The 10000-nt window shown below is 51.4% G+C and overlaps 2 protein-coding genes across 2 annotated transcripts in view; both read right to left on the bottom strand.

Moving 5' to 3' along the window:
• Positions 1-5137, bottom strand: part of LOC135073021 (uncharacterized) — a 6174-nt gene extending 1037 nt beyond the window's left edge. The window contains exon 1 of the mRNA XM_063967014.1: positions 1-5137. This exon is cut by the window's left edge and continues 1037 nt beyond it. Within this exon, the coding sequence (XP_063823084.1) occupies positions 1-5137 (5137 nt within the window).
• Positions 5138-5198: 61 nt separating this feature from the next.
• On the bottom strand, positions 5199-8200 carry LOC135073455 (uncharacterized). The gene is made up of 2 exons (XM_063967638.1): positions 8056-8200; positions 5199-7717 (listed from the first exon to the last, which is right to left on the bottom strand). The coding sequence occupies exons 1-2, from the start codon at positions 8198-8200 to the stop codon at positions 5199-5201; spliced, it is 2664 nt and encodes an 887-aa protein (XP_063823708.1).
• Positions 8201-10000: the final 1800 nt, after the last annotated feature.

Raw genomic sequence — 10000 nt, 5'->3', positions numbered from 1 at the left:
ATGTGGTTGTCACGATGATGTCGCGTGAAGTGTCGATTTGGGACATCACCCAGGTGGTTTTCCCGCAGCCGGGGACTCCGTTTACCCAAGTTATGGTTGGTTTTGTCCAGTGCTCCGGTTTCCCGCCTTTGTACAGGTCTCCTGCTATGGTTTCCGCCATTTCAAGAATCCTGTCGTCCAGCATCACCTTGGTGCACTTGGCTACCACCACTATTGGGTCTTCGGGAGGTGTGTTGAAATGTGTGTTGCCCTCGATTTCTGTCTTCTCCTCGTTCAGAGACACAAAACCACACGTATTGCTGTAGGCCGCCATATATGTACCTGCCATTTTTCCGTGAAGGACCGTGGCGGTATCGCTGTTGTATATGGCTGCCTCAGCCTCCTCCATTAGTGCTCCCAGCAGCCGCGCCGACCCCCATTGGTAGGCTTGCATGACACCTTTGCAAGTGTCTGTGCTCACCTTCCTGGTTGCCTTCGTCACTGCCACGAACTCCAAGAAGGCATTTATAATGTGGTCTTGTGTCTCGTTTACTGGCAACAGTCTCGGGAGGGCTACTTGTCCCATATCTGCTCTACTGCGGGGTTGTGGTGGTGGTTCTGATTTTTGACGTGGTGGTGTTACGCAGTCTTCGACAGCTTTTTCAAGCGACATCATTCGTCGTAGTTTTGATTTTAGTTGTCCGGGTATGGCCTGTGCGGCTTCGGTCAAGGTGGACCACATTGATGCAGGTGTGGTGTGTGGATTTTGTGGGGTTCTTAGCTCTGCTGCTGCCCGAGACGCTTCTTCCTGGCACCGTGTTTGTAGTCTCTCCGAACCACTAATGGTCGGGTTGGTGACTGGATGATCCCAGCAGTCGGTGATTATTTGCGGGGTGACGTCCTCGCGGGATCCGGAGAGGAGATAACTTAGGTTTTGTCCTCTGTCCTCGTATATAACCATCTCGTGGTGTTTCGAAGACTGAATTACACCCATGTAATCTCTGGTTTCTCCTCCCCTGTATCCCACGATCATAGCGTCCACGCTTATTTTCCGGGCAGGTGTCGTCTGTGTGGATCGGGTCCCTAGTGAATTCAGCACTTTACACGCCAGTTGAAACTCTGTGACATCGAAATCGGTGGCGAATAGTACGACAGTCTTATTGTTCTTTCGTACTATTCGACACTCGACACCTTCGACTGTCGCTGTTTGTAGAGAGTTATAAACTTTTTTGCGCATCGTTGTTTTGAAGGTGCTGCCGTTCAGGAGGGCGCCTAGTCCTGGCGAGATGTTTACGGTGTTTTTGCCCATGGCGTTGCAGAAGGCTATTCCCAGTCTCTCTGTGTTGTTGTCCATATAGAGAGCTACTCCTCTTAACCTTATGCCCGGGCCACCCGGCTCTCCCATGTCAGTCATGTCCAGCTTTGGTTTTGGGTTTGTGTGTGTTGTTGTTTGTGTGTGTGGAGTGTTTGTAGTGGGTTGAGAAGGCGATATCCCGCTGTTTCGAGTTGACGCTATTCGTGCTACTCTCTGGATGAAATTGAGCAGCCGCACCCTGTCAGTCTTTGACTCCAATATTTTGTGTAGGTTTGTTTTGTTTAATTCCAGGTGAATGTTCATGGTCAAGTTGTACCTATCTGTCTGAAACCTTGGGCAGTCGAAAAGTACATGCCACACTGACTCGCTTTCTGTCTCGTCACATTCGCAGCCCGGTTTGTCCCTGAGACCGAATCTATGGAGATATTCTCCAAAGCCTCCATGTCCCGTTAGGATTTGTGTTTGGAGATGTGTTGGTCTATCTCCTCTTACTATCCGGTATGCTCTGTCGACGTCAGGGAAGAAGACTTTGGTGATCGTTCCCGTTTCGGAATTGTTATAGCGATCTTGCCACTTCTGTATGGTTTCTTCCCTGATTTTCCTCTTGATGTAGGATAGAGGTATTTCCGCGTAGTCGAGTGAGGAGTCGTCCTTGCTTGCTGCTGTTTTTGCTAGTTCGTCTGCCCTTTCATTTCCCGCTGTGCCCACGTGTGCCCTCAGCCAGAACAAACGCACGTTTCTGCCCTCCTCTCTGATTGTCGCCAAGTCTTCTCTTATGGCCTTTGCCAGGGGGTGGAGCAATTTGTAATTTGTCAACAACTCAAGCGATGATCTAGAATCGCTGAGAATGTTTACATTTGGCTCCTTGCTTTCTTTTGCCCTCGCTATAGCTCTGTAGAGTGCGTACATTTCAGATTGGAAGACAGTACACGCGCCGTCTAGCTTGAATGTGTCGTTTAGGGTCTCTCTGCCGTTTTCCCACCATGTAAGGGCCGCCCCCACTTTGCCATCCATTTTGCTACCGTCCGTGTAGATTTGAGGTCCGGTGATTTGGTGGGTGGCTTGGGTGTCGGCGTCCATGTTCTCGAGGAGTGTGAATTCCGCTGTTGTTGCCTCTGATGGGTGTGGAAGATTTTCAAATTTCACTTTTTCCTCGAGTTTCCTACCAGGCGGTAGATAGGCATCTGAGATTCCCTTTTTGGCTTCGTACAGTGTGGCGTTTTCCTGTATGCGTAGGTCCAGCGGGAGTGTTCCTGACAGAATGAGCGCTGAGGTCAAGGATGTTGTTCTGTATGCTTTGCAGATCTTTTGTGCAAATCCTCTTTGTAGGGCGCTGATGATTTTCGCATTCATCTGGAAGTGTGTTGCTTTTGACCAGGCGCATGCCCCGTACGTCATGATTGGCTCTATCACGGCGACGTATATGGTCCTGATGATCTCTCCGTTTAGGCCCCATGTCACTTTCGCCGCGCATGCTAGTTGCTTATAGATGTCTGTTGACTTCTTACATACTGCAGTCACATGCGCATTGAAATTCAGCCTCTTGTCTATTATCAGTCCGAGAAGTTTGATCTCATCCACCAGTGCTAGTGTCGTCCCTGACATTTGTATTTGGGGGGGGGTGTATTTGAGTCTCTTCGTTAGCAGCATGGCTTGAGTCTTGTGCGCTGCGAAGTTTAGCTTGTTCTGTACACCCCAGTTTACAATTTTCTCCAGCACCGTGTTGATGTTATCCTCCATCCCGTCCAGACTTTCCGAGGAGAAGACCAAGACCCCGTCGTCCGCAAACGCCTGACAGTGTACTCTTTCCCCGGACAGTAGTTGAAGTAAAGGGTCCAGTATTATGTTCCAAAAGGTTGGTCCTCCGATTGAACCTTGGACACAGCCCTTTGTAGTACCCCTTGTGCTCTTCGCTCCCGCGTAATGCACAGTTATTGATCTGTCCGAAAGGTATGAACACACCATCTTGTACAGGTTTCTGGGGCAGCCCCTGCTCGCAAGTTGTGTTTTTAGAGCCGGCCACCACGCGTTGTCGAAAGCGCCTTCTATATCCAGTGAGATCATTATTACAGACTTTTTACGGTCCAGTTCTTTCCTCACATGGTTTATGAGGTCGTAGAGGGCGTCCTCGGTCCCACGCTGCGGCATGAAACCGTACTGCTTTTGGCTGAGTGTTGGGAGAATGTGCCATTGCAGTCGCCCCACCATTAGTTTTTCAACCGTTTTGCCCAGCACTGAAAGCAGGCCTATGGGACGGTATGACTTAGGGTGGGTGTAGTCTCCTTTTCCAGGTTTCCTCAGGATGACTACATGTGCGGCTTTCCAGCTGAGGGGAAAATGTGACAATTCCAAGCACTTGTTTGCAATTGCCATAAATACCCCCCTGCTGGCGTTTATTGCGTTGGCACATATGTCTGAAGTGAAGCCGTCCGGGCCCGGGGCTTTTTTGGGATTTTGTGCTTTAAGCACTGCGTCCACTTCTGCCTCGGTGAAAGGTGGGTCGTCCGGCTTCAGTCCAGGCATGTCTTCTGGGGCTCTGCTCTCCACTTCGGTTCTGAGTTGGGTGTGGTACGGTGTGTCCGTTATGGTGGTATCTTCAGGATAGAAGGTGCTCGCTAGGAGATTTGCCGATTCGTCGGGGCTCAGTGTGGCTCCGTCGGCTCCTCTTAGCAGCATGTCGTCCTCCCTTTTAGCTGTTTTCCTGATTACTCGGTATACACCGTCCCACATACTCTCTCTGTCTTGTGTTGTGCAGAACTCCTTCCAACTCTCAGTCTGGGCTTCCAAGCTTTTGTGGAGGTATTCCTCTTTAGCCTTAAGGTATTCTTGCAGTACGGACTCTTTTCTGGCTGGAGCGGCGTTCCGTATACGACGTTTTTTACGTAGAACGTCTCCTCGCATTTCGTCGAGGGTTTCGTTCCACCATGGAGGTGTTGGCTTGCCCCTTCTGTGGCCTATCTTGGGGATGGCGTGTGTACACGCTTCCTCAATGGATGTTGTGTAGCCTGTTATAATGGAGTCCATCCCCTCCCCGTCCGCGACCTCCCTTATTCTTTCTTCGCTGATGTTGTGCGACTCTAAGGATTTGAGTAGTTGGCTTCTGAACTCGGTCCATTTTGCCTTCTTGGTGTTGTATTGTCTGGTGGAGCTACGAACACAAGGTTGTAGTGTTTCTCCCAGTACCAGACTGAATGTGATGGCATTGTGGTCCGATGTTGTCAGGGTTCTATCCACCTTCCACTCTTTTATTTTCCCTAGTATACCGGTGGAGCAAGCTGTCACGTCTACGATACTAGTGCACAGCTTGCCCCTCCTGTACTCTTCGAAAGTTGGGGTGTCGCCGACGTTGAGTACATGGAGATCCATTTCGTTCAGAAAGGAACAGTATGCCTCTCCTCTGTCGTCGTTGGATCTGCTTCCCCACCAGTGGCTCCAGGCGTTTACGTCTCCTCCTATCAAGATATGTTGAGAGTTTAGTTTTTGGCATACCGCCTTTGTGCGTCTTAAGTAGGGCTCTATGTCTTTGTCTCCTTCGTAGTAGACTGACACGACTCCTATGCTCGTTTTGCCTGCCTGTAAAAGCACTGCTGCCTCAGTCTCTGTCACAAGCTGTGGGTCATGAATTACCCTCAGCTTGTCACTGAAAATAAGTATCGCCGCTTTGACAGGTTTCTGCCGGTTGATAGTGCACTGGATGACCTGTGTGCCTTTTGGGAGCTTCATAGTCCCTGTAGAGCCAACGTATGGTTCCTGGACTAGAGCTATGGCTGCTTTCATGTCCTCGGCTGCTTTGAGGAGTTCGGCGGTGGCTTGTTTGGAGCGTTGGAGGTTGGCTTGGATCATTGTAAGCCTCGTGTGTCCGTCTTCTCTTCTAGGAGACTGCCCTTGGGAGTTTGTGGCGCCCTTAGCAGTATGCCGTTTTGGAACGTGCTATCCGGTCCCACGTTTGTCGCTCAGGGCATATATCACTATATGCCATGTGGGGTGGTGTTTCTGGGTTGTCCCTCTTAGAGTTGGTGCAGTTTCTGCACTTCGGTGGATTACCTGCCGCTCTGTTCGGGCAATCTTGCCATGCGTGGTTTTCTCCACAGAAATTGCATAGTTGCTCCTTCTCCTTGCAAAGTGCCTTGGTGTGTCCGAAGCCTAGGCACTTGGAGCATTGTATGAGGGGCGACTGGTCTTCTACTGACCCTCGCTCGAGACCGATGTGTAGAACTCCCGCCTCGAGTATCCTGCTGTGCAATTTGGGGGACACTTCCAGCACCGGATGACACTGGTGTACGTTTCTTGCTCTTTTTCTGTAGCGTACCTTTACGAATCGGTCTTCCTTGGCCAAGTCTGTAAAGACTTTTTTGTTTTGGGCCTTGAGGTTTTCTATAAGTTCCTCATCCGTATGGTACGCCAAGATATTTTTAATTTTTATCAGGGGGTTTGACGCTTTCGCCTCTTTAACTATTAGGTTTTTGTTTTTAGAAATTTGGGTGCTTATTTTTTTGATGTTGTCGCCAGTGTCGCAGGTAAGCACCACCTTGCTGTTTTTGGCCTTTCGCACGCGTTCCACCGTGATTCCAGTTGTCTTGAAATCTAAAGTGTCTCTGATAGCTGCCAGCACCTTGTCCCCGGTGTTTGTGGGGTCAGTGCTGGAAACTATTATCGCGTGGTTCGGCTTCTTGGGTGGTTTTGTTTTAAGTACCGCTGCGTACGATTTTGATTGTGCGACGTCGTTCACAGGCCGCGTCTGCTTATCTTTGTGGGCCGAGTTGAACCACACGAGGGTCTCCTTCAGGGTCCTGCTCTGGCTTGCCGCCTCAGCCACGTCCGCCCTTAGTGGATTGATGATGTCCTCCAATTGGGCGGTCGTGTCGGTGAGGGCTATTTCAGCACCCAATCCAAGAGCCCCCGCAGGTTGAGGACCGTTCCCGGCGTAGGTTATGTCTTTGAGCTCCTCGACGCCCTCAGCGATTTCGTTGGCTTTCCTTGCTATTGGTGTCAGTGCCTCCTTAAGGTCAGTCTTTATGTCTTCCCGTTTCGGGGTTGGTTTGGACTCGATGCTGGCCTTGAGGAGACCGATGGATTCCTCAATTCGTCGGAGGTCTCCTCTTATTCCCTCAAGGGCGGTAGCATCTGATGTTCGTTGGGGGCACTGCTCGGGGCTAGGTGGTGGGCTATATCGGATTGCCTTGGCCACTTTGGAGTCCTCCTTGATGTAGTGGAGTTCCGTCGCCAATGAGGTTACTTTATCCGATATTTCTTTTAGGACTGCGCTGTAGTCCTGTGCTGGGTTCTGCTTGGGTTCCGTGGAGTTTGCCGATGGTTTTGGGGGGGGGACTGAGGCTTGCGCGCGGGCCGACCTGACCTCTGCGTGGATGGCTTGGACTGTCTTGAACAATCCGTCCATCTCAAAGTCAAGCCAGCCCTGGACTTTGTCCACTGATGTATGGGTGCGTTGGTGGTCTGCACTTCCCTTTTGCATAGCTTCGGCAAACTCTTTTTGGAGAGAGCTCAGTGTCTTTGCATGCTCCCTCTCTACCTTTGCTAATTCCCTTGCGGACCTGGTCTTTTCAATTTCCAGGTTAAGGCGATGCCTTTGTCTGGAGTCCGCCAGGGCCAACACAAGTTCATATAGGTCGCTGAGGGCGTTTACAGCGATCGCCTTCACCTTTTTGTCCAAGTTTCGGGGCTTTTCCAATGCTGTTTTACCCTCCATCATGACTTCTCGGGCTCTCTCGGTTGCGAGATCTTTACTTACTGCCGTTCTTTGTCCGATGGGGGGGAGAAAACTTGGTCGTCCGCTGTAACTACCAGTATCGGAGGCGTCATCCTCCGAGGGTCCCTCCGTGTGCTCCCAGACCCCCAGGTCTGATAGCTCCTGGTCTATCTCTGAGATCCTTTCCTCGTAGTCGTCCTCGTCCTCGCATTGCTGTGTCTCGACTGGTGTTGTGGACACAACGATGCTGTAGTGGTCGGCTCGTGGCGATGATGTCGGAGTGGAGTGTTGAGCAACGGGTGCGGGTCCCTCGGATTCTGTCGGAGTGGAGTCTTGAGCGACGGGTGCGGGTCCCTCGGATTCTGTCGGAGTGGAGTCTTGAGCGACGGGTGCGGGTCCCCCGGATTCTGGCTCCCTCGCCTCCAACTCTGGCGACGACAACAGTCCCGTTGTGGACGTTGGTGTTACTGGTGGTGTGGTGTCCTCGTTCGGTTTTGGTTTGGTTGGTGAGTCTCCTTGGAAGGATACTTCTGCGAGGTCTCTGTTGTCGTCTGCGGCGGCCATTCTCGCACTTGTTTGAGCATTCTTGATGGTAACCGCTCTGCGTAGGCCACCTGTGGACGTTTTCTTTCCTAGATCCTGCAGTAAGGCTATGCTTTTGCCAAGTTTAGGGTCTCCTTTCCTTGGCGCTGCATACCTTTTTTTCTGGATCCTTCCTGGGTGTTTTGTGGTTGTTGTTTTATTTGTGCTCTCTGACATGGGAGAGATTTCTTCTGTTTTTGTTGTTTGTGAAGTTGTTGTTTTTTTGTCAAAAGTGAGTGTTAATGTTTTCTTCTTAGGTGGAGGGGTGGGGGTTTTTGGGGTGGGATTTTTGGGGTCAGCAAAGGGGGCCTCGGACCTCTTTGCTGACCCGGAAGGGGGGGGATGAGGGGGTCATTGACCCGATGGGGGAGGGGGGAGGTGGGGGGGGGGTGTGGGGGCCTTGCGGCCCCCGGGGGGGGGGTCTGCCCGGTTGAGGCAGTTGGGGTGTGGGAGGGGATCCGTGACGTCTCACTCTCTGTGATGGTTGTGTTGCCATCTAGAGGAGAGCCCGGAGGGGGTGCCGGCGCCTTTGTGTCAGTCTTGTCACCCACTGTTTTTCCCCGAGATGTTGTGGGGGCCTGTGTGGGTTTTGAAGTTGAAGACGACGACGACGACATGGTGTGTTAGTTGTTAGTTATTTATTGTATGTCAAAATTGAGTTAAATTAATTATTAATATAAATTTTTTGGGAAAGTATGTCAAGTTATATTATTTATTTATTTATAATTATAATTTTGTATTCTTAATACTATTTACTTATATTCTACTTATGCTATCTTACGTCTAATTTAGGTTTTTGGGGGGGTTGTGATGATTTTTATGGGGAAGGAGGGGGGAAATTTGAAAAACCCTAGGGGCCAATCGCTCAGATTTTTTGAGACGATTCAAACGAGCCCAAGCACGACTCTCTAGCTCCAAAAATGGCCGAGATATCGAGATGAGGGGGTGAGGTAGGGTTTTTCCGGGGGGGGGGGGGGGGGTCTCGCGGGGAGGCTGAGGGGGTGAGGGGGGGGGGCGGGGGGGGGGGGGGGGGGGGGGGGGTCTCGCGGGGAGGCTGAGGGGGGTGAGGGGGGGGGGGGGGGGCGGGGGGGGGGGGGGGGGGTGTCTCGCGGGGAGGCTGAGGGGGTGAGGGGGGGGGGGGGCGGGGGGGGGGGTCTCGCGGGGAGGCTGAGGGGGTGGGGGGGGGGGGGCAGTGGTGGGGGGTCAGGGGTGGGTTGGTAAGGGGGGATGGTCTTATAGGGGTGGCCCTATAAGACTTATAGAAGGGGTGGGAAAGTTAGGGGGGTGAGGTGAGGGGTGGGGGGGTGAGGGTGGGGGGTGGAGGGTGAGGGGGTGTCCGAGGGTGTGGGAAGGTCCTGGTGTCCCGACGCGAAGAGTCCTGGAACGAGCTCTCTACGACGTACCGTTCAGGAGTTCCCTGGAGTACCTTCCAGCCTGTGTTGCCTGTCTTCAGCGCTGGTACTCCGGATTCCTCGGTCCCTCTCCGACGTCTTCAGGTGTGGCTGTGTTGAGGTAGGTTATGGACAGTGGCGCCAGTCTGGCGGCACGTGTCTGCCTCGAGCCCGGGGTCACGCCAATTGTATGGGAAATTGGGTACCTTCAGACGTCCCTCACGCCCGCTGGGATGCACCGATTGTCCTGATCGACCCGTCAGGTGAAAGGGGAAGATGTGGACAATACGATGGTGAAAAGTTTGTGTGAAAGTGACTCACCGCTGAGATGTTATTTCACCGGGACTTTAAGGTCCTGTATCTCCGAAGTCCTTAGGGATACAGGTTTGCCCACATGAATCCTGGTGAGTCAGGCACTGCACTGTCACTTTACACACACGGAAGGGAGTTTTGAGCACTTTAGCCTATTTTTGCGAATTTTTAACGCGGAGCTGTTAGCGTTTCGTGTCGCTAGGAGGCGAGTACTGGGTTAGGTTAGGTTAGGTTAGGTTAGGTTAGGTTAGGTTAGGTTAGGTTAGGTTAGGTTAGGTTAGGTTAGGTTAGGTTAGGTTAGGTTAGGTTAGGTTAGGTTAGGTTAGGTTAGGTTAGGTTAGGTTAGGTTAGGTTAGGTTAGGTTAGGTTAGGTAGGTTAGGTTAGGTTAGGTTAGGTTAGGTTAGGTTAGGTTAGGTAGTAGGTTAGGTTAGGTTAGGTTAGGTTAGTTAGGTTAGGTTAGGTTAGGTTAGGTTAGGTTAGGTTAGGTTAGGTTAGGTTAGGTTAGGTTAGGTTAGGTTAGGTTAGGTTAGGTTAGGGTTAGGTTAGGTTAGGTTAGGTTAGGTTAGGTTAGGTTAGGTTAGGTTAGGTTAGGTTAGGTTAGGTTAGGTTAGGTTAGGTTAGGTTAGGTTAGGTTAGGTTAGGTTAGGTTAGGTTAGGTTAGGTTAGGTTAGGTTAGGTTAGGTTAGGTTAGGTTAGGTTAGGTTAGGTTAGGT

Source organism: Ostrinia nubilalis, chromosome 7 (assembly GCF_963855985.1).
Source record: "Ostrinia nubilalis chromosome 7, ilOstNubi1.1, whole genome shotgun sequence".
Classification (NCBI taxonomy): Eukaryota; Metazoa; Arthropoda; class Insecta; order Lepidoptera; family Crambidae; genus Ostrinia; species Ostrinia nubilalis.
The sequence above is the reverse complement of the archived record's forward strand: the minus strand, read 5'-3'. Positions and strand labels throughout refer to the sequence as shown.